This window comes from Achroia grisella, unplaced genomic scaffold, assembly GCF_030625045.1.
Source record: "Achroia grisella isolate CSIRO2021 unplaced genomic scaffold, CSIRO_AGI_Agris_v1 utg754, whole genome shotgun sequence".
NCBI lineage: Eukaryota > Metazoa > Arthropoda > Insecta > Lepidoptera > Pyralidae > Achroia > Achroia grisella.
Window position 1 is genome coordinate 418,699 of NW_026713011.1, and position 26,491 is coordinate 445,189.

At 32.9% G+C, this 26,491-nt stretch overlaps 2 protein-coding genes across 2 annotated transcripts; both read right to left on the minus strand.

The window, feature by feature from the left end:
* Nucleotides 1-4,443: 4,443 nt before the first annotated feature.
* Nucleotides 4,444-20,032, minus strand: LOC131850368 (uncharacterized). Its single transcript, XM_059200586.1, has 7 exons — nt 19,842-20,032; nt 17,419-17,553; nt 15,643-15,721; nt 6,583-6,732; nt 5,863-5,992; nt 5,257-5,346; nt 4,444-4,791 (listed from the first exon to the last, which is right to left on the minus strand). Exons 1-7 carry the CDS (start codon nt 20,030-20,032, stop codon nt 4,601-4,603), a joined length of 966 nt encoding a protein of 321 aa, XP_059056569.1. The 3' UTR covers nt 4,444-4,600.
* Nucleotides 20,033-23,873: 3,841 nt separating this feature from the next.
* On the minus strand, nt 23,874-26,127 carry LOC131850358 (uncharacterized). The gene is made up of 2 exons (XM_059200576.1): nt 25,959-26,127; nt 23,874-25,683 (listed from the first exon to the last, which is right to left on the minus strand). Exons 1-2 carry the CDS (start codon nt 25,998-26,000, stop codon nt 24,685-24,687), a joined length of 1,041 nt encoding a protein of 346 aa, XP_059056559.1. The 5' UTR covers nt 26,001-26,127; the 3' UTR covers nt 23,874-24,684.
* Nucleotides 26,128-26,491: the final 364 nt, after the last annotated feature.

Here is a 26,491-nt window from a genome sequence, read left to right on the forward strand (position 1 = left end):
GCGTGCAGGGATGGAAGAAGATACACCTTATCTCTAAATCTAAAGCTTAAGCTGTAAAAGCAACTTTCTTGATTGAAATTTTTGAGATAATATGTATTATATATTTTTTTTGTACTATTAAATGCTAATATGGATGTATACCTAAATACATGGAGCTTTTTAAGGGAATTAGCACTGATATCAACTTTAAAAAGACTCACAAACGATCAAAACGTTCGTGTGTCTATACAGTTATAAACTTGCTGTGAACATAGATAAATATCACAATTTCAAATCGATTTGTCAATTCTGTTTAACAGAATAAATAACTATAGGTATGTATATCTTTTTTAGATATTCTATTATTTGTATTGTTATGAGTCAAGTTATTAGAAACAAATTCTGAATATATTTCATTATTTTTAGAAAATACTGTAAAATAGACACATATTTGAGATGACAATAACTGATGAAATTAAATGCAACGAAATTATCAAATACACGGATTCGAACTCGCAGCTTAGATACCCGCGCCAACTCAGTCGTGAACTACATAAATTGTCAATGTATTTAATATTCTGTTGCTTTTATAATAATAACTATGTTAATCAACATTGTGTGCTAAATAATCAATAAACTAAAATAAGTAGGTATAAATGAAACGTAATTGTATTTAGCTACTTATCCCAAAATGTGGACGTAATTCGTATACCTACATATATAGGTGAGTATATATTATTTCTCTCGTATTTTTAGTCCATTATACATACTAATTTAATAAGTAATTCAATATCATATTATAATTATAATCAACCTCGGAGGAAGACGGGAGAGGGGCAGTGAAATATACATATATGGCTTTACCGAGAAATAAATACCTTATTAAACCATATATAATGTTTATGAATACAGTGCAACCACATATATGGAGCTATCTATCTTAGAATGACGACGCTTTCAGGAAAGACTGCTGCCGACACTGGCGTAACTAAAAAATATTAGTCTGTAAGCTTATTATATGGGCTATACAATTAACAATAATAACTCAGGACAATTCACACAGCGCTATCTTGTCTCAAACTAAGCGCGCGCTCAGAACTTGCGCTATATGTACTAGACAATAGCTATAAATATCTAAATATATACATAGATTACATATGTTGAGGTTTTATGTATAATTCTTTTTTATGTCAATATTTTAAAAAGAGAGAATGTCGTATTTTTTATGTCAATTAGATATTTAGAAATTTTTGCAATAAACATATTTTTTATATTCAGCTTTTCTATTAGTATTTTCTTTTCCTAAAAACGAACCGTCCACAACATATATACTGTTTTGAATTTGACGCGGTCATTATTTATATGTATAATTAGTAAAAATTACGGGATAAAACGTGGTAAACGTTTTATATTTATTTGCTGATTTCCTGATATTTCAAAATATCGGGAACATGGTAAAATCCCGTGATTTTTACTAATTATACGTATAGATTACATAGTTGCTACATGTTTACATGTTATTTTTGTTACATAATTGTTAGAAATAAATAAATGACTGAGAAATAATGATAATATTATTCTAATAAGCTCAATCATATGAATATCAATTGATACTAAAGTTACCATATGAAGTTTATAGTAAACCGACACACACATGACACACTGATTTTATAGGTATTTTGACAAAAAATAAAACAGAAATTTCACAAGAATATTACCTACGTGCTAAAGTTAAATAGCCGGTACATGCGATTATTTTATAAAATCTATTTAACATAGGTATCAGTTTAACTGGACTTAATTTCGAATTGCAATACAGGCAATTCATAACTGCTAGCTCTATTATAAGTTCGTTGTTTTACGAATTAACATAATGTATATATAATAATACAAAAATCTGCCGGTCTGCGCTTGAACCCAATTCCAATCCAAAAACATTGGATTGCGTTGTTTCGTATTTATTTATACTCTTCAATTATACATATCAACATATTTCTTGTTTAATAAAGTACAAGACATTGTTATCGATTAGACTCCAGAGTAGAACTGCTAATCGATACCAGGGATGTTAGGGAGCTCCGTAACCTTAACCGAAACTATCGGATATCCGATATAAAAAAAATATTCGTAACCGTAATCGAATCCGACATAAAAGTTTCGGATAACGTCGGATAGGGGCGGAGCCTAATTGAGATATATTATGTAACCATTTTATTCGCTATTTATATTTTACTGTTGAAATTGTTTAAAAAATTAATATCCGTAACCTAAATTATCTGAAACTAATGGATAATACGAAATAATTTTATATCCTTATCCGTATCCGGTATAGGTAATAGTCATTCCTATATCCGAAACCTATCCGTATTCAGAATTTCATATCCATAACATCCCTAATCTAAACAACAGGTATTGGGTGGATTCTGTAATTCCCAAATATTCTTACGACCTTTAAAAAATATAGTACGACGTAACAGTTAGTCATGGGAGTGATTTATTAAACAAAACTTATTTCTTTTAAGCCTTCAATATGGCAGTAACGCAGGCAGGCTTATGGTTACAGTTCAGAACCCGCTCCACTACCTACTATAAGCTAATGTACCTAATTCTAGAGTAAAATACATATTTGATACCAAAGTACCATAAATCTATATTTAAAGAGTTTCGTTATTTACGGCTCTAAAATAATGGACAAATAAGTTCGAATTTTAAATATTAACACAAAATATCACAACGATGCCGTCTAGTCTAAAACTAAGCATTCTTGTTACTTATATAGACATAATAATAAATGCGTAGGTACTTATTTGTTAGAACCGCCCAGATTAATATAAGATATACTCATGGATACAAATATTTATACTGTTAGGGCTCGAACCCGCGATCGTTGGACGGTGTTGCAATGTATATACCGCCTAGCCGATCAGAAATAATAAACGTAGGCTTCTGTTTTAAGCACCAGCAAAAGCTATAAGCTTTTCTATTTTTAATTATACAACAATAAACTGTGTCAGCTTAAGTACCTATATATTTTACGATTAATACAAAATCTTATCTGTGCGTTCGACTATTTATATTGGGTGTATAATCTAAAATTATTATCAAATCCAAGCTCAGGCAAAACAACCTAGGTCACAACGATTCTAATTGACTAAACGCGAAGCCAAAGTGAACTTTCATGCACATATTTGTTTATTTTATTTATTTTTAGTTATCTACAGATTAGGCCGTTGGTGTTCTGTATTAATTCCTTGGCATACTTTTTTTACAATTTTTTTAAAATAGCATACAGAGTGTCACAATTTTCGGGCCAATTTTTGCCAATGAAATGGCTCACAGAAATCCCTCGTGGGGAATTATGAAAAATCTTTTTATTGTTTTTCTTTTTAAACCAAGGAATTCCTGTTCAAAATGTAATATTTCTGTATACAAAAGTTTGAACATTCAACCTCTATGTTATACGCGACACAGTTGAATCAAACGGTATCTATACAATGACTGCTGAAATTTTCACTATACTAATTAACTATAAAATTTCGTTGAAATTGTTCAGCCATTAGTCGTATAAACAGACAATTGTAGAAATTATTGATTTTCGGTTGTAATATTTTCTTTTCTAGATGTTTTATTATATTAAAGGTTATTGATATTATATAATAACAAGCTTATTATAGGACGGTGTTAACAACTATTAAGATGGACTAGTGCTTACATATACGAAGATCAGTTTAAAAATGGCAATATATTAGGCATAGACAGCTACAAGAACTAGAATGCACCAAGCGATTACGTATGTATTACATTGTACCGTCAAAAATAAAAATAATCGCGTCAGAAATTCGATAAAAATGTAACGCTTAAAATGGATGTTAATATTTTCTGTTTAATTGTATATAATAAATAACGTGAACATAATTTACTTTTTTTGATAAATATTGTCGTTTGGTGAAATTGTGAGCTGAGTAATTTATATTACCAAACGTTTGTTAAATTATGTTCTTAAAAAAAAATTTTACTGCGGACTAGTGAGAACAAAATGTATTAGGGGCCAAAACGGATCTTTTTTTGTATTGCCGAAGTTATTACGTAATGTAATATAAAGTGTCACAAACAGTGGCGCAGCGTGGGGATGCCATAGCCGCGGGCGACAAACTAAAAAGGGATGCGAAACGTCGCCTTTTTTTAAGTAAAGAATGGAACTGGAAAAGTAGGTACATTTTTTATTAATCGTCAAAAAAATATTTCTGATGTATTATTATTGTGCTTTATTTGAATTTTCCTCTTTATTTGTTTAATAATCAAAATCAAGGGAGCGACGAAGTTTCAATGGCCACGGAAGGAAAGACCGCGCAATTCCACTGTCTTAAAGTATTTAATATAACCGAAAATATTTGGGAGTCAGTTGAAAATGACGGAAAACAAATGGAGGGCGAATTTTTAATGGCCAGGGAAGGCCAGCCACGCTGTTCCATTGTCATGAAGTATTTAATATAATCGAAAATATTTGAGAGTCAGTTAAAAATGACGTAATATCAAAGAAAATATATAACCCGCACCTCACTTAATTGGGTTTCTGCCACGTGGCATCGATTTTGAATCGTCTGCCACGTATCGATAGTCGTCAGTGGGTCGGCGGTGGCGGAATCTCGGGGAAGTTTTCGGGTAATGGCGGAAGTACGTTGGTCTCAAATTGGCCAGATATATTACCAGGTGGAGAGTAATGGGCGACAACGATGATTTTGCCAGCGCGCGAACGCGCTTTGCCAACTCCGAAGAAGCGGGTCGCGACCCATACCATCTGTGTGAAGTGACCTGCGAACAATTAAAGTATACTAGTTTCTGCCTGAAGCTTTCTATGCATCTTTGACCAGGATAAAAGGGACACAATAATATGTCGTTTTCGATCTCAAATGCTACGTAACTATATGATGATGCTTATTTAAGATAAAAAAAATATTCTTTGCTTATATAATATAATTAAATAATCAAGATTTGTAAAATTAATTATTAAATAACTGGATTAGTATTAAAGTACAAATTAAAGGTAATGAGGGATCGTTATAATTTATCTATTTATAATTTTATTTATACGCTTTATTTACCAGATGCAGAACAAGATTAAAAGAAACAATTTTTATTATTAGTGATGAGACTTGTGAAAGCTTGTTTTGTCAAGCTTGAACAAAAAACGTCTGCCACGCCTTTAATTTTACGACCTATTTAACTACCTTCCTATAATCACTATATGGTTCTCTCATAAATTTAAAAGTTTCGCACCTGCATTTACGTTAGCGTGAAGAATATCTGGCTCTTTGAAGAAATTATATTGGCGCACTGCTGCATACCAATAGGAAGACACTTCTTGTCCTGAAATTTTATCAACAATCGATTATTTTTTTATTTTTTATTTGATTATTTTTAATATGATAGAAATATTGATATAAACATTTTTATTTTATCGCTCGTTCGGATTCCAAATTCAACCTAGAAGAAAGAGCAAGAAACTTGTCTGTTGCCTAAACAGATATTATGCAACATTTTAAGATTTTGTTACCAACAACTAAAATGGGCTCCAATCGGCACGCTATCGTAGCGGATGTGGTTTGGGGTTCGTTTATACTCGGTAAAGCGGTGTATAAGGCAGTGCCGCACTATTCTGGACTACTTGCATTACACAATACTTTTAGGCGGTATGTTATTGTAATGCATTTAGCGTATACGGTTTTTAGGCAAAGACAAAATGGGAGATTGTTGCATCTCACGCTCTACGTACTTCGGTATTATCGTACCGTTCGCCGCAACGTAAGTAACGACGTGTGACGTCTCCCTTATAATTTTATAGATTACAACTATTAATATTAGTTAATGTGGTGACAGCCTTACCTGTGACGTCAGGTTGGAGCGCGCTGACGGGACGCTGGTAGAGGTTTTGGCCAACATCCCGGTCATTCCTATAGTGAAACTTGTTTGTGTGAGCCAAATGGTTGGCCCAAGCTTGGGCGTAGTCGCACAACTATAAGAGATGAATCAAATACAATATTATTTGTGATACATATACTAACAAATGAAACGATTTGGCTAATTCCTGGTGCATTCACCACATAGGCTAACCGACCTAATTTCATCCTCATCCTATCATCTGCCGTATACCATCGCAAGCGTAATCCGGTGGATAAAATACTACAATAGAGGTCCTGATAAAAAATCAACAAGACGACCAAGTAATGACGTCTAAAACAAAATAAGAATGCCTTTCTCAAAATCGTATTAAGATAAAGAATTCGTAAAAGAGCTGTGGACTAAATCCAGTGTGTGTGTCGCGAACTCTTATTGTTTAGACCTCAGCTGTCATATAGAGTTGCCGTCCGTAGCGTTGCCGGTACACATTGTGTCAACATAGACACTCCGTGATGAAGTCGCAGTCATCTTGAGGTTTAAAAAAATAGACCATCTTTTAAGGCCTTGTCGTTGGCTAGACAAATATTTTCGGATATGAATTGAGAGCGAACGAACTAGTTCGTAAAAGAGCCGCGAACTAAATCGAGCGAGTCACGAACTCTTACGCCATATAGAGGTGACTATTAGACTATAGTTAGAGTATACCTCAGGCGCCATATAGAGTTGCGTGGCTCCGTGCCGCTGCCGGTACACATTGTGCCAACACAGGCACTCCGTGATGAAGTCGCTGTCCTGCCAGGCGGTCCGCACCTCACTCCACTGTACTACCATGCTCACCGGCTTGCTTCGTAGCACCTGCATATTCAAATTTTATCGTAAACCTAAAACTTCCTTAGAGAAAAACTGATATATTGCGAGTGAAACATAGCGAAGATTCAGATGGAATATTATTCACTAGCTGACCCAACAGGAATCTTAAGTATGAAACGTATTGTACATAGTGGGTAAATATTAAAGAAAACTATCATATTGACTAATCTAATGTAATCTAACTTTTTTTTCATAAGAACCTTCTCCTGTTTATAACAAATACAACAAAAAAGAATTTTCTAAATCAATCCAGCTGTTCATGAATGATGCCCTGACCAAAGGATATAGGGATTCATTTATATAGGTGTAAACTATATACAATAATTAGATACAAAAAACATACTATCAACAAATATTAACTCCCTTGGTACGTGTTGGGTGGTTCCTATATTTTTGGTGTACATATTTTGTCATAATTTCTCAGAAATTATGCTAGTTTAAAACATTATTCGCGTTTTCCTGCAATGTTTATTGCAATGAATTTTATCGATTTACAAATGTGGAAATTAAACCATCCATATTACCTAATATAAATCTGATAGTGTTTATATGTTTATTTTTAACTTTTTACTATTAAACGCTACAACGGACGGTGAACGAAATACGTCGTGAAGACAGACTACAATCTGAAAGTCAATATACATACATGACAAAAGAAAGAAAGATAAAATATTTATTCAGTGCTTTTACAATACAAACAAAATAAAATAAAAACTAGACACATGAATCCGTAATAAACCGTATATATGTACCTGCTTGTACATAGGAGCGCAGGTATACAAAAATGGGATCTGTCCAGCTGGACATGAGCCAAACAACTTGATACAACAAAACTTGCGTCATCAAACTTACGTAAGGTTTCTGCAAAACTTTGTAGGTATATTATTATAATATAAAAGACAACATGATACCTGTTTTCCTATTTTATTTTTAGATGCCCTAATGTAAAAGAGGACTTTGTTTGTCCACAATTCTTGTATTATACTAGCGTCCGTCTCGATTTCATTAACATTTCAGTGTATATATGAAATATATTTTTTATTTCTTTACTTTATAGAATAAGCTATTACCCAAGACTTCGTCTGCGTAATCTTTAATTATTTAAATCAACATCTTTCAGAATACGTTTTTAGATAAATAATTGTGTCCGTGTCATGACACAATCTTCATGTCGATTTTCATTAAGATCTGCTCATCCAGTCAATTGCAAAAAGCTAGTTTATTAGCTTCAACTTTCGAATTTATATAATTAGTATGGACACAAGGAAATTGAGTAATTCCTGAAGTCGGTGTAAAAGTGGTGTAGTGCGATGATTACTTCACTAGTGTAACGTTTATATATTATGTGGCGATGTGTAGCTACTTAATTTATTTGTTTCCTGTAGTATGTAGATAGTGAGTATACAGGTGAAAATGATTGTACTACTTTACTAAGTTTATTTTGATCGTGTACTACATATGGCTTATTAGAAACACGAACATTTAACGCGGAGACGTTATGCACAGACTTTGCACTGCAATTAAATGTAAGTTATGTGGAGACGTAAGCAAATGGAGTAGTGCTGAGTGTTGAGAGAATTATTACAGGATTAGGTTCATCACTTCATCTCCTTAGAAAAAAAACATAATAAAAGATATATTACTAACATATCAATGTTATAGTGGCAACACAAATCTACTTATTATTTGCTTCTTGCGTGCAGCTAGTCACTTCAGTCAATACATTTGCATATAGCAGAGCCCAACATTTACAAAGGGGCACTTTGCCAGTTCGCTATTGAATAATACGAACTTCATTATTTATTTAATGGGTTTGTAATACCATGGACTGAAATGTGCCACAGTAAATTTTAATTTATGATACTGGCAATGATATTTATTTACATTCTAAATTTATGTCATCATCGTTTTTCTCTTCCATACATCCCGTAGGCATCTCTTCTTTCTTCTTACTTTCTTGCCATATTATCTCTCACATAGTCTATCAATCTCTTTTTCGGCCTGCTATCTTTGTAACCATCCACATCCAAATGTAAAACCTTTAAAATATTATCATTGTTCCTACGCATTACATGCCCATACCAAAACAAACGATTACTTTTCAACTTCTCCGACACTGGCGCCACTTTCGTATTTCCTCTAATGTATTCATACTTTATCTTGTCCATTCTTATCGCACCACACATCCTTTTCAATATTCGCATTTCAGTTGTATACAGTCGTCTTTTATTCGTCACCTTGTAAATTTAAATCCACTTCAATAATGTAATGGTGCACAGACTCTCTCTACCATTACGAGAAGACTATTGAAATTTTCAACTATTTTCACAACTACCAATGCAACGCAACTGAAATTATTAATATTAATTATTAACACCTCGACTTTTTTCTATACAGTTGCATCTCAAACGTCGACCTATATACAATAGTTTTTAGCGTACATTTAATTGATTGTATTTTTTGATCTCGTTCTACGTTACGAAATTATTAACAATCCTATTTTTTATTTCTTGTTAAAGTAATGAATGATTGTGATTAGTTTTGAGTAGACATCCTATAATAGAATGTACTTTTTCAGTAGTATTTATAACAACATATATCCTCTGAGGATACGATTCCTACGAACAATCACTTGGTAATTGGAAAAGTTTGAAGACTCTCGGTCCTGTAAGGGCTGTGTCATCATATAGATAAGTAGAGAACTACTAAAGCATATAAGTACTTACAACAAATATCCCATCAACATCCTAACTCCTTAGGGACCACTTTAAAATTGATTTTTATTTAATAAACGTAGTATTAAAAAAACATTATTAAGCAATTTACGGAGTACCATAATTTTTATTCATTAAGAATGTTAGGTATAGGTATAAAATAATAATTTCTTTTGTATCTATTATATGTAATAGTTATTTACCTCATTTATATTATTATCTATAATATAATTGTGTTATGTTCTAGAACAGAAACCGCCACTTAAATTAGTGCGACATTAAAGTTTCTTGACCAACTCGAACAAATTAATTTCCGTCGTCCATTTCCGGTAGTAGTTCTACAATTGCGTAGATGGTCCCGCAACTAATAGGTGAAGTTATAACACGCGAATGGCCGCCTCAACGAATGAATTTCTGAAATTAAATTAATGTACAGGCACCTGTTTAATTGCCTTAAATGCGTGTAGGCATGCTAATTTTTATACAATAAAATATGTTTACGAGAGATTAATTAAACGCTATTTATACATTATGTCCATTAGAATTAACTAATTAAATGAATATTTTTTTATACTATGTAGGTGGCAAAGAAGCATACCACCCATCTGATGGTAAAGGGTTATCGTAGCCTATTGACGCATGAAACATAGAGATGTGACGTCTGTGTTGCCAACACTTGAGAGACCTTAATATACCGTGCTTGAAAACCCCCATGCTGTAGTTTCTCTAGAAAACCTCAGCAGGTAGTTCATCCCACAATCTAAGTGTATGCGATGGGAAGTTCTTCTGAAACTGCACAGTCCGAGAACACTTAGGTTCCAGCGTGTATAAATTCACAATAATAAAATGACTGTCAGAAATAATAAGTATATAGGTATACAATAGAAGGAATCAGATATAACAGTAGTAAAACCCAAGACTGTAGTATATATACAGTCATAGTACATTTAGAAACGTTTTCTAGTTACCATAGCTCTTATTAGACTTTCATATCATACATCGAATAAGTATATCTAAGAACATAAAAATAATATATTGTCTTATAAAATAAATATTGGTATCGCTTTATAAGAATTGGAAACTTTTTAAATTGCATATTTTAATGAAATGTAGTTATTGTAAAAGATATAAATAACCTGTAAAGTGCGCAACCTATATGTAACATGTAGGTACGTACGTTAGCAAAAGTTCAGCAAATGTCCAAGAAAACACATATCTAAACGTTAGTCAATCTTAGATATATAGATACGATAAAACTTAGCGAGGCCGCAAAGTGAGCTAAATATATCGCGAGTTTCTTAAGTCGTTCTCGTAACTGCTCTGCGAGAAATGTCGGTTGGGCAGAGTTGGGTAGAGATACAAAGCCTCTGTCCTATCGAATAAATGCCACTCGTATACGTACTACGTAAACGTTTCGACCTAGTTCAGATTCCAGACTTTTACAAGGAATATTTCTCTTACTTACGCAATTATATACCACATTGTAATGTTCTTTGCGGTAAATAAAAAAATCTAATCTTTTCACTTTATAACATTGGTAGAGACCTGCACCGAAGTGAAGTCAAAAATACTTGACAATATTTTTTTATCGTATAAAAAAATATAGTCAAGTATTTTTGACTTTGTTTTTTTTTTGTAGATACTAACAAGGATACCAATATTAAAATATATCTATGAATCGGTGCTGGTCAAAGTGAAAAGTTTTTATTTTTTTTATTTGACTATATTTTTTATCGTATCTATACACTCAGATGCAGCTTCTAAATATTAAATACAGACTAAAAATCTTTACACTTACTTATTCTAAGTAATATAAAACAATATTCTGAAACTCACTGTTTCCTGACTGTATTATAATGACCAGTGAATTGATAAATGACCGCGTTATCCACTCAAGTTTGATGGATGGCTTTTTATATGTAAAGCTTTTAAGGCATTTTCTTACGTGAACATCGGAAATTGTTCCTTTTTAACATTATTACAAGAAAAGGGTACAGTGCTTATGTATTATTACGCACATTTATATGTAGACAAAAGAAATCACTTATGTACCTATAATATTTATTAATTGTGTACCGTTTGTGTGTTTTGATATGATAGGTTTTGCCGTAGTATATATAGTTTTTAAATTGATTATAATGGAATGGTGTTCGGACTAGTCTACTCAAATGCTGTTAGCCGCAGCTGGCCTTTACAGCTTCACCCGACGATAGATAGCGAGTGCAGATGGTACTCCAAACCCGATGAAGGACTTAAGGAGCGACTGAAGGTCAAATCCCGCTTGACACATATGATTTTAGTCTGAGGGCACCGCTAGGAGCTCAAATCTCTGCTCAGGCCGTCGTAATTTCGATCCCCGTTTGAATTGGGAGGGGGATCAATCGGAGGGGACACCCACCTGTGCCATGGTTTATGCTGGCGGGGCACGCAAAAGACTAATTCACCTGGTATTTATCACTATGGTTTCCAGTTGGAACCGCGTAGAGTGCAACCTGATGTGATAAATTGTTAACAAGGGGGTGATATTACTATGTAATACTATCTTAACTAACAATTCCCTTGCCCTAATATTTTGTTTATAACAATTTGTAATACAGATTAAACACAACATTGCTCTTTCGTGATATTGCACATAGTAATAATGTGAGTATTCATATTTTACGTTCTACTGCACATTGTATCTATTTAGACTAAACAGGTTCATTTTATGCGAAAACACGTCTAGCGATTCAGCGTCAACACCGTTTAGACTTTAGAGCAATAAGCTGGTAGTTTTATTAATTTTGAAAACGTTAGTGGTTGTTTTTTAAGTAAATTAAATCATAGTGAGGGTAAACTCTATTTTAATTATCATTAAATTTTTATTATCATATTTTAATAATCTATTAAGGGATGTCACACATATTTTTTTTAATGTTTAAGACAATTAAAACTACGTCATCTAGTTCCAAGTTAAGCGGAGCTTATGTTATAGGTACTAGATAAGTTATATAAATACGTAAAAACATTTTTTACAACTGATATAAACACATTTTTTTGTAAATACATGATATAGAAAACACCCAGACCGATACATATAATCATAGTCATGAATACAAATGTCTGTAACGTGCGAGGAATCTAACGCGTGACCGTCAGAAGTAAGGCGATGTTCTAAACCTATGTATATAGACCGTTTCGGCTACACATTATACTTTTCGAAAAGTCATTGCAGTTGCTGGCAAGAAACTACTCAACTAGTAATTTTTTTTATGATAAAACTTCGTTTGAGTTTTAAGTGTGTTTACATTACACACGCTGTGGCTATTATTGCTGTTTATTGCACATAAACTTGAAATATTGTTTATATAGGGTCACCAGCTGAAGGTTACACATGATATTAAGGCTTCGTTAAGGTGAAGGGCACGTCCTATATTCATAAAAAAAATACTCGAGCACCTGCCTATCATTTACGTTTTGTAATTTTGTATAGCTGTATAGGATCTAACCAATAGCTTGATAATTTAGATCGCCGACGAATAAATGTCAATTAACCTTCTTATTGACGGCTTCGGTGGTCTAGCGTTTAAGCATACCGCTTTACTTCCGATTGTCGCGGATTCGATTCCTCGCATGGTTCATTTCATTTCATTTATATATTTATGTCAGTTTTCTGGTACCCACAACACAAGCTTACACTAGCTTGGAACTAGATGCCGCTGTATGAATATTCTTGTGATATTATTATTACTATTTAGCGTAAAATTTTATTTTATGAGTTTATGTTAGTATAAACTCGTTCCATTGCTTTAGTAAAATAGTTAGTTAAAATATTAATTGATTTTGTATTTTGATGCCATAATTTTAATGATCAATTTCGGTAAAATGCTATGTCGAGATTGTTTATCTACTAAATAAAAACAGAATAATAATGTAGATGTACCATCGCACGGATTGGCACCGACTGCCGCTAAATGATGGCAGTAATATACCTATTATACTACGGTATACGCAGTGTAATCCTTACTAATATAATGCGAAACTAACTCTGTCTGTCTGTCTGTCTTGCTTTCACGCCAAAAATACTTAACCGATGTAAATTAAATTTGGTACACAAGTAATCTAGACCCTGAGGATATGTCTTTCCTCATATTACTACTCCTCATTTCGCTACTTTTTAATTCGATAAAAGGGTTGTAAAGGGTCGAAAGGGGAGATGAAATGTTGTACGGAACTATCGTAATTTTTAAAGCTTGAAACTTATTTATTTATTACATTTATAAAGAAATAGTATAAAATATTATTTCTTTATTTGGTCAAGGTCACAATTCCACGCGGACGAAGTCACGGGCACAGCTAGTGCCTATATAGTTGTACTATCCACCTTTGTTATTGGAACAATGGAATTTTAATTGGTTAGGAAATTGCAAACATTTGACGCCATGGAAACCGCAAACTGCACTTGACGTCATTGTTTGCACGTTGCAACGAGCACGGTATTAAAAATACTTATTTATTAAATATAATACAACATATATTAGTATATTACCATATAAGTGCGTTATGATTGTTATAACACACGAAGCGAATTTCAGCTTGAGCCGAAGACTAGGGCGTATAGATCCGAGTGTGTTAAATACGAACGTAGGTATATCGTACGACGTTTTTTAAACAAATGATTTTAAATAAAATCAATTATAAAACTGTTATAAACGTTGATGCTTTCCCGCCGTTATACTTTTTTATATTAGCGCTAATTGTACAGCAATTAGCAGCAGCGAGGCGATCATATCGAAATGTGATAAAAGAAATAGTGCGGTTACAGAATTTAACTTCACTATTTATTATTATTATTATTATTATTTATTATTAATATCACAAAAATTTGCGTTTATAACGCACTTATATTTTATTAATTGCTTTATATGTATATCGAAAACCGGTGAAATTATATCCACTTTACGAGCAAGTGTGTTGAAAAATTGTTTAGCTATCAAGGATAACTTTTGATAGTTTTATATGTATTCATTATATAGAAGGTTTATATGTATAATACATGTACACCCATGCGACGTCGGGGCGGGTAGCTAGTAAACTAATAAACATAAACTAACAGTTACTTCATTGTAATTACTTAAAAATACTTTCCTGTACGACATGAGTGTAGTGACTAAATTACATAACGTTATCCATCTACGCGGTTTAATTATCCTGATCTAGTAAAGCGTTGTCTCCGACATCCCACTAAACCCTGATAATTATCAGCCCCTATCTAAATTACCTTTATCGGCACACTCAGCTCACATCGGCGTGTTTATGGCTGCCGAAGCTTACGACTGTTTCGTGTGTGAATCGTAAATACTTACTTCTTTACACGTAATAAAATGTTAACATACCTTTAAGAAAACTGTACGTTTGTACTTTAAAGCTGTGCTTTATATAAAGCACATAAACACAAAATAACATATAAAGCACATAACACAAATAAGATAATATTACATAATTAAAGCAAATAATATAATAATAATAAAATCTCAGGACAATTCACACAGCGCCATCTAGTCCCAAGTAAAACAGTGCTTGTGTTATAGGTACTGGACATACTTAATATACATAGAAAACACCCAGCCACATACAAGCAATCATATAGCAATAAAGAAAAAATGTTAAAGAAAGCTGAGAAAAAATTAATCACAAAAGGGTAAATAATTGTTTTTGTATATACCATCATTGTACATATCTAAGTATATATATTGTCACTGGTATATAATGTATCTATATTTTTCTAAACGTCTCTATCACTTTCATAATTAATTTATTAATAAACTAATTCGTCATATTGTACGTTTTACTTATTTTTAGATACTGATTATGATCAAAAGGTGGTGTTACAAATGTACACACGTCGCGGGCACAACTTATAATATAAAAAGTTTAGATCAATTTCGTTGCGTATTGATTCATTTTGTGCGTCATATGTTGGAGTACAAATACGAACGATGTAGCAGAAAACTTCTATGGATTAATATATTGATAAGAAATACCAAAATAACGTATTTCTTAGTTTCTTTTCTTAAGATGTATGTAAAATAAAACATATTTTTTCTAAGAAACATAAAGCTTGATCGTTGAATCTAATATTTAAATTCGAGGTCGATTTTAAAGTATTTTAAAATAATTCAATTAATCTATTATACCGTACCTTCTGCAGAAGTTTGGGTCTGTTGTCCAATTGTTCTTCGTTGTCCTCTTTACTTGATTCATTGTTATTTTTTGAGTTCCTGTTTGAATAAAAATATTATTGTTATTAGGAGTCTGTTTTGTTTGTACAAAATATTGCATAGCCTCGTCATCTAACGTCGTCCAATTCAGGACCTCCTTTCCAAAGTCATTTAAAAGGATATAGACCTCTAATGAGAATCACTGAATTTTTATGTATTCGTTTATCTATATTTAATATAGAAGTATTTTTTATATAAATATTTTATATATCACTTCTGTCACTGCGCTCTGCAGTATTATTCTTGTCGATGATAATGGAATGGTGCACCCGCCTGCGCTAACGGTTTACTTCGCGGCGCGCCAGGACACCAGTGGAGGATGATAACATGAGCATGAGGTAAGGTCAGTTAGCCCATTGTGGCAAAATCACCAGAAATTTTATATGATGGTTTCCAGGGTATAATACATGGTACAGTGGTAGCACAATCCCATTCCCCTCCCCCCCCCCCTCCCCCCCCTCCCCCGCTTTGCTGTATTAAACGGTTACAAAGCATATTTCTTCTTATCACTTATTTATTACTACAGGTAATTGCAAATTCACCCTATGCACCGTAAAAGGGCTACTTGCGTGTTGTAAGCCAATCAGTATTCTAGCGGAGCTCAAGGTCTGATACGGTAAGAAATGAATTGATACCGGATAGCACTCATTTGTTAAGATACCATAGTTATTTATAGTGCAAGAAAAACGCTCTCTATTCCAGTTTATCTGTCGTAATAAATGCACACAACACAAAAGCATATTTCGAGCAACATCCTTTTTACAATGTGACTGAATAATACCACAGATAACATAATACTGAATATATATTTATATATATTTATCCGTTATTGCACTATTTAACATAATGTACAATTGGCGAGCTATCTACTATTGGCGAATATCTGAATTCCAATGTAAAATTATAACATTTACAATTAAGTGATTTTTAATTAGTTTTATAGATATGTATATAATTTAATTTATTATTTTGAATAGTTAGAATTGTAATTGTGATATAATTATATTGAAAAGTAATTACTATTGACGTGCTATTGTGTAATGAGATTTGTTACATTTGTGAATAAAATAATATGAAATATGAAATGATAGGGTTTAATATAATAAAGGAGAGGTCCTCAATTTGTTTTTTTTTAGTATCCGTCATCAGTTATGTACCTATATTGATGTTTTTTAATCGAATGGACTTAATAATCTTTACTTACGATCGTAAAGTTATGTATAATATAACGCTCAACCAAATCTTTATCACTTCTACGCATGAAGTGTACTATGAAAGAAGTGAGAAAATAGGGATATTGTGAATAAATAAGAAACAAGTTACTCATAACCATAATTAGGCATATGTCTTATAGGAGAAAAAAAGCAAATTTTGTATGAACAATGTAGTTTTTGACATAAACTGACATTGAGGGTGACGCAGCTGGAATCGAGTCACAACGCGAGCTTCAAAGCGCTCATGGCCCGGGTGGGCAGCCTATGAGGGGTCATATGTTGCCTACCTTCATGAATGAGGTCTACTAGCCGAAAGGGGTAGCGTATCGGCGCTACCGTGGCATATTGCCGTCGTTAGTGCCGTGACCATAGAGACAGTTTGAATATATATTTTATTATTTCTTATTAATTAAATACCTTTAGTTAGTCTATAAGGTAATTATAATATGGGCCATGTAGTCTGAATTAAATAAATAAACTCACTGCAGTAGCGCCGGTGCAACTTTCTTTCGCAGGTTGGCGAGTGCCGCTAGCTCCTCGCGCTTGCGCGACGGCGGCGGAGCGCCACATAACGTCACCAGTGGAGTCGGCGTCGGCTGTGTTGTTTTTGATAGTAATCTAGTAATAGAAACATATATTATATTACGTATATTTAAATATAATTATTATCATATCTAATGAAAATGTAAACGAAGCATGTTTAAAAATTAAATTTTATAAAAAAATAAATCACATTTTGTACAATAGTTATCGAGATCAAAAATAAAAGTTTTTATCATTTTTGACTATTTGTGCACTATGTCAGAAACGCCTTAGCCGATTTGAATGCGGTTTATACTAATTTATCGCAGAAAGCTACATTTAGTGTTTGTCTCGTTCTAATAATAAGCTCCCAAAAAATATCTGCAAAGAAAAAAATCGTAGAAAAAACGCGTACGTATAGAACGAAACTCGTATATCGTAAAATATTTAGACGCCAGCCTCTCGTAGCAATTTTTTATCATAGTGTATTTTGCATTATGTTACTAAAAATACTACATGTATTGCCATCACTGTTACTTTTAGAGAACTGATATAAATACTTAGATTTTTTTTTAAAATACAAACGTAATATACATAGAAAACACCGAGACCGATACAAACAATCATACTCATTAATACAAATTTTTGCATTGTGCGAGGAATCGAACCTGCAACCATCGGAAATGAAGTGGTGTACTAAACCGCTAGACCACCGACACCGTCAATACTAAGCACACACAAATACATAGCAGTTTTCAATATACCATACGAGTACTAATAACTTGTGTTTACTAATTGGTTACTCTCACGTGTTCATATTCCAAGCATAACATTATAAAAGTAATTTTGTACAACAGTGTTCAGTGTAAACAAATTCTAAATGGATTTACTTGAAATCAAACAATTCAGATTGTTTTATTATGTTAGTACAAGAAAATTAGCATTGCTAACGGCACGCGGTGCTGAAAGTGGGTGGTTGTTGTTTTTAATAATATAAAGTAACGATCTCGTTCAGTATAAACGAAAATATAATATTAATTTCAGATGGAGTAGAAAGGCTTGTTGTATTGTCATTTATCGAGGTTTTGGCATTCACAACTCTTGTCATACAAACCTTTTTGCGTATCGTCGTCTATGATTTTGTTAGTTAGAAATACAAATTGACACAGAGATTTAAAATATTCGATCAGCTTCGAACTTTAAACCTTTGGTGTATAGACCTCAGATAGGATCGTTCCAGACTGAGTATCCTGGCTTACATAAGTACGGAATTCTAGAACAATGTCCCTACGCTTTTTCACTTACTGAACATCTGTTTTCTTAGTTATAAATGCAAATAGACACAAAGATTTGTTAAAAGCCATATTCGACCAGCTCTAATAGGATGCTCAGATAGGATGAGTATGAGTATCCTGACTTATATAAATTGGGTGCTACGACAGTGCTACGGAGTTCTAGAACAATGTACCTACGCTTTTTCACTAACTGAACATCTGCGCGATATACTTTTCTATTCAGTTAATTTACAAATTTATAAACTGAACAAAAATATACATGTCTCTACCACGAAATAACAAATCAGACAGACTTGTCTGGTAACAGATACGACAAGTTAGACCCAAAGCAAATTGGCAAGTCACTTCACCGAACTGCATAGAAGAATAAAAGATATAGTAGAGACTATTCTTGTACTCTAAAATACTTTATTCCATTTTGTGGAGGTATAACTCCTTAGTTTTTGTGAAATTGCATGATATTAATATACTGTTTCTCCTATACGACAAGTATGAGTATTTATCGTGTAGTATTTTCATTCAACATATATATCTAATTTTATGAGTAAAATTATATATAGTACCTAAATATGTTGAATGAAAATATTTTACATACAAATAATTCAATAAAACGGATAAAACAAATTGATGGTACTTAATTGTCTAACAAATATTATTTTACCGTCCTCTTTCTTCTACTCCCAACTAAATTGTAAATTTTGAAACTATAATATTTATCTAATCAACTAACTACTCAATAGTTATGTGCTGAGTAATTGGCCATATCAAAACGTATAAAAATAAGATTTAATAACAGCAGTAGGACAAATAAAAACTACAGAAGTGATTTAATGGTGGACATATATTTATAGGTGTATTCTATTTATATAATACAAATTAAAATAAAGACATTATCATACAATATATCAGAAAACTGTCGTAAAATCTAAATATCATAAAAAGGTAGGGGAAAACATATTAATACAAAAAATGTGACGATCATAAGCGGCTACAATGTCCTACATCAATAAATGATTTTTTATTTTGTCACGAAATTCTATCTCAGATTCGATATCCTATCATTTTATCTCGCCAATATTAATAACATACCGTTTGGAGGCCGGTGTCCTTTTTGACAGAAGCGTGTATTCGAATAAATTGGAAGTCGACGGATTGTTGTTGAAGGCTGGCTGCGGCGGGTAGTAGGCGTCGTCATCTCTGTAATTATTGTTTACAAGTGCCGACTTTAACGGCAGTAGCTCTACGTTATCGTTGGACCTCGCCTCGCGTGGTGTACTCATAGCGTACGTGGCATGGTGCAGACTCGCCGGCTGCTTGCAGCCCACTGAGAGATGTAACCTTGAAAATGCTGCAGTGTAGTGTTGTGACAATAGATGCGAATTTAGAATTTCTTCTAGAAATAAATTATTACTTTATTATGCCAAAATTTATTACATATTTCATGTAAATGTAAACATAAGATACATACAGATTATAGTACCTTAAATTCGGTTATATTAGATAGAATAGTCGACAATTCTCTATAAAATTCCTAAAATTATACATAGTCTGCACAGCGTCGCGTTACACTATAAAGGCTACACACTACTACATTATATTTCGTAGCTTACTACGCCGTAGCAGTTTGATTAGACGTAGCACACAGTCTACAGTTACGGCTACGACTGAAGAAATACTTTTTATACTCTACCTCGACGTGATGTGCTACGACGTTGCTTCGTAGAAGGATTTACCTTAAAATGTCCTTTCTCTTAAAATTCAATTACTTTCCATTTCGTGTGTTCAATAAATGATAATTGCGATTTGATTTTTTACAGTATTCGATTAAAATATATAAATACTGTCGCCGATTTTTGAAATCAGATTACTGTTTACTTGAAATAGATTAATTGATACCACAAATTAAGTTTCGGTTTCGTATCAAAGGAACCGTATAGGCCATCACTAGGAGCTGGTTACACGGTGCCAGGCGATTTTAGAGGGACCCGGGCCACGCATGCGCAAGACACTGCGCGATCTGACACTTGCATTTACCTTTAGCTGAAATCAAAGCTCACCTTGTGCTCCTGTGCTTCTATAGTAAGGTATACAGATGTATCAATTACAAGGACCTTGGGCCGCACAAATATTTCGTGTTCCGAGTCACCGTATTCCTCAAAACGTTAGATTTATTAAAAAGTAATTAAAAAATAGTTATGTCTAACCCTAACTATTTTTTAAAATAGAATGTAGACGTGTAATAGGTGACTATTTACTAAGTTCTAAAATAATAATAACAAATAATAGGTATTTATTCACGTCACGATTATTATTCTAGATTACCCCAGTCAGAGACCTATAGTCAAATGTCAACAACGTGATACATAACAATACATATAATATACCCACATTACACTGAATACATTTTAACCTAACGGGGCCAATCGAGGGACGACTCCCTCTAATTATTTTTCCACGTGGTCAATCTAGCATCGTCCCTCTATTTTTTTTTTGTGTTTCCATCACTACATTATATTTGAAATATAAATTGACATTTTTACGTTGGCCAGATTCAAATTTAGAATCTTTGTAAATCACTAAGCCTCGTCTTCCTGGCACTGATGTGACTGTATTGATCAAACCGCATACTGAAATTCTAAAGGTGATATTACGAATTTCAAATTTCGAACGAAAGTCACGACAATTTCTTTTATTTTACGTGACTGGAATGGTTTGATTGACCACTGCGGAAAAAAGAAATGTCAAGCGTGTGTATAGATGACCACATGTTACGCCCCTTGGTAATCGTGAAATTGGTGATAATACGAATTTCATATTTCGAACGAAAGTCAGGACAACTTCTTTTATTTTACGTGACTGGAATGTCTTGTTTGTTACCACTGCGGAAAATAAAAATTGAAAGTGTGTGTGTGTAGATAATCATATGTTAAGCCCGTTGGTAATCGTGGAATTGGATAGACCGAGAATAGAACCTGTAATCACTTTTATTCAAACTTAATCTGTTTACCATCATGGCACGGGATTCTTCGAGTCAAAATATGTTGTATAGATATTGTTCAAAAACCCAGAGGCTATTTTAAACATTAAAAATTTCATCATTCAGTTCCAAACTTATGAAACTGACAATATAAGTTATTTTGATACCGATGTATGCATATTTATCTTTCATCGGACCTTAAAACGTTTAAAAAAAAATTATAGTTTTGAGAAGACAGTTTGTAGTTTTTATATATTTTACCGAGATATACTTTCTACAGTTTGATTATCTAGTGTTCTACAAAGCTTTCAGCCATCAAGAAAATGCTGTACGGTGTTACAGTTTAAGAGTAAGAAAATGGCAGAAAGACAAGAAATGTACAAGTGGATAATGACGTATAATAAGGATTACCTTATACTTTTTTTTATTCAGACTCCTAAAAAGGTTAAGTATTTATCATATTTATCATAGTTAGTAAAAACATAATAAATACTTCTTATTATTTATTTATTTGTACCTTAAAACAGTACATAATTATTAAAAATAATGTGAATAAGGGTGGTCTTATCTCAGAAAGAGATCTCTTACAGTCAACCTTAGTAATTACATAGATAGATATTAGAATATTCTTCTTATAAGGTGAAGTGCATAAAGAAATTGTAAATGAAACGCGAGTGTTAACGTGTGAGTTAGTTTATTTTAATAGATAAATAATAACAATATAATCATTTAACTATGTAGAAATTAAATATCTACAGTTACTACTTATTGGATTTATATATTTTTAATTCCGCTATAATTAGCATATGTAAGAACACAAATATTTAGTGTGGAAACTTGACTACCGTTACGACCTTCTTTAATGGCGATGAAATTCCGATCGTTATTGAGTCTACACCTTTATTGCGACACGTGTTTCGTCTCTGAACGAGGCATCATCAGGCATTGAATAGAGTTCGGATATAGCTTGGAAGCCTAGTTTTTACGGCGACCAATCCGCCGAACAGTAAGTTCTCAAGTTTTCACATTGAATATTTGTGGTCTCACACATGCTAATTATAGCGGAATTAAACAAATTAATATAAATCCAATGAGTAGTAAAATGGACTTCCGCAAAATAACACCTAATTCGATTAAATATATATCTACAATTATTCTCTACTTTTCTATATAACAAAAACCGCGTGTTGGGGATGTCAGTCCACAGTTCTCATAGAACTGTTGACTCCATTGCTAGCAATATATCAATGTCAGATTGACCTCCATACGGTCCTCCTTGGAAACCATCATGAATTCCTGGTGATTTGTCACGATAGGCTATCTGACGGCCTCATGACCGTCTTATCATCCTCCATGGTGCTTCGCCAGCGTAAACCGTTATCGCAGGCACACTATACATTATCATCCATAAAAAAAACATAAATATATTATTTAAGTAAAATTATATAACATATAAAAAATATTCTTATAAATTTATACTAATATTATAGAGAGATAAAATTTACGAGTGCAGATGTTGGCGCTAATCTTCGGTACTAATTATCGGATTTGAAAAAATAAGTTATTGTTGGATAACATATTTACTGAGAATGGCCATTCAATAGGAGAGGAACTGCAATGAATGCCACAATTGTGACACAGACGAAGTTGTGGGGCAAAACTACACATGAGTACATTATAATAATTTAAACATTTGTATCCCAATTATGACACAGAAATTGCGCGATAAAACTAGTACATTATATTAATTTAAACATAAGATATTTAGATGTTTGTTAGACAACCATGCTGAAGTTTTACACATATATTAATGATACTCTAGATCAGCGGTTCCCAATTAGTTTTTGCTGCGTACCACTCTAAAAAAGACCTCAATCTTTGCATACCCCCTATTGTATAAATCACACTAATATTATAAATGACAAAAGCCGAACTGGCAGGAAGCGGAAACGGGTCCTGAACATTGTATTAAATACAACGATAATATTATATTATGGCCGAATTTCAAATACATTTTACAATTCGGTCAACAGCCACGCGGATCATCTGTGGTCAACCTCAAAACAAGAATGCGTAGAAAAAGATTCAATGGGGAGCTCACACAGACGTGGTATTGAATTATGTCTGAAGGACCCTCTTGACGGGTGGCGGGGGCAGCCGGATGACGAGATGCGGCAGGCGCGGGATAACGCACGGTGGGTCATAGTACTCGGTGCTCCGTGCTTTTACGATGATGATCGTTATAAAACAATATGTTTCTTGTTTTTACTGAAAGCCGCACGTACCCCTTGTTGCAATTTCACGTACCCCTGGGGTACGTGAATTGGGAAACACCGCTCTAGACTGTATCCTAAAATCTAAAGGTATGGAGGTAATAATTAAATATGGCCAAAATATAAGAGAAAATTTGGCCACAAATTGTTAATGTTGTTAATAGTAGTGTAGTTCACTATTATTGCATTCATGCAATTTACAACTTTATACTTAATAACTAATATAATAATGAAATAATCTCTATCTGATGCACAATACTGATCACAGACAAACAAATTAAGTATTTCCATTTCACCATTTTTAGTTAGTTTATGATTAAATATATATGCAGACTGCTTTAATAAAATTTTATGCCAATAAAGACTTTAAAGATAAATATGGTATTGACTTATGATTGTGAAAGCGAAAACAGAGTCATTATTCTTGTTGTGTTTTTTTGTGCAAGCATTACTCACATAATTACATCTTCTATTACTGGACACAGAAATAAGCTATTTCTGTTGACTGCACAATTCTAGTATCATTGAATATCTTTTACTTAGGCTTATGTGAAATGATAAGCTAGATCATAACATTTAAATTGATACAAAGGTTTTATAATAATGATTACACATACTATATTTATATTTATATATATCGAAAAGTGGTGAAATGGTAACTACAAACAACTACAACATAATATTACTGAGAAGGCACCAAATATTCACAGAGCTCTCGAGTTAAATCAACATTTTTAATTTCTTTAAACATATCAGTCTTTATAATTGAACTGTTTTTCTTGATGACCTTCATGGCAGCCATTTTGAGAACGGTAGCATTGTACATATCGGCTACAATTAAGGTTTCTAATGCATTTTCTACTGTTAAATGCTGGGCCAATACATACTGACAAAGGTCAACCAAACCACGTAAATTAAATCTATCTGCAAGCTGTAAGAGGTTAAAGAAGTTGCTACCTTCTATATCACTTACACTACCACTATAAATAAACTCTAAAACATTTTGGAAATCCTCTTTAGTGACATCTATAAGCTTTACATAACCAGTTTGACACTCAGCCATTTCATCTTTCAACATAGCCTTAAATACTTCACTGTGTGCTGCCAGAAGTACTTTATGGACTTTGAATTGGTGACCATCAGCAGACTCTATGGTGAAATCGGAGCTCACTGGATCCTTTAACAATGCACTGAAGTCATGATTGCTCTTAACATTGTCTATGATTTCATAGCTTAGCTCCTCCGAATCCTTACAATCAAATGATACAGCAATATACAATCTCCTATTTTTAAGAAGTTCAATGTCTATTTCTTTAAATGTAAATGTTGTGATGTAATGTTTAGAGATTTCTTTCACTTTTTTAAAGTCATGTTGTGTTAATGTTCTAGGCAGGAAGACGGATTCACTTTTTTTATCTACTAGTAATTCGTTACCATCACTTACAGCTACTCGGATAATACTCTCCTCGTGACGGTTCCAAACAAACAGGTGGAGCAAGTTAAGGTCTGCTATCTGCTCAGTTTTGTACACAAACCAGTAGTCGGCCACGTCATCAATGTACGTGCCTCCGATATCATAGAAGTTGGGTCTGTGGAACTTTTGATAGATATCTTCAATACACAGCCAGTTTGCTTTACGAGTCTGACACACTTTGTGTCCATATATCACACTGACACTTTCCTGCAACAAACAGAAATATCATAAATTTAATTTATAACACTTTGGGAAGTTCTCGTCGATTTCACAATGTTTGTAGTTTTTTTCCAAATACACAATTAGTCATCGTCTATATGCACATGATGATCAGACACCTTTATAATAGGGTCAGCATTTGAGCGGAGACTAATATTTAACCTCTATTTAATTACCAATGACGAACAAAGTGGAATTGTAGCAATTTAAAAAACAAAGCAATAATTACTACAGGTTAAAATAATTAAACATCCAAAAGTTACCGGAGAAATCTCGCTAGTTTGAGACTTCATTTCGTCAACCATAGTTATATAAATTTATAATCAATTATATGTTGTAATAAGAGCACTAGTGTTTATAACTTATCAATTTAGAATCGCAAATGTATATTATAAATTAAATAATAAACAATCATCAAAAATATATCAAAACAGAAATTTAAAATGAATGAATGAAAAAGATAATAATACATACATATAGTGTATGTAAATATTAATCATGAATGAAAAAGAATTCCATTCGTTCTAGTCTGGGATTTTTTATTTATCTTTTCATGAAAAGCAAAGAGCGTAAGCCGATGCAGCCGTCACCTGTTTTGTATATTGTTCAAGAAATGTAGTTGGTAGGACAAATAGTAAAGTAATTTTAAATCGTGACTGGTGCACTTTGTAAATAATATACCTAGAAGAATATTGAAACGTATCCTTCCTTGAGCATTTACCAATTTAACTATTATGTTTTTTTAACCGGAAATGACCTATCATGTCAGTTTCATTCCAACTGTCACAGAGGACAT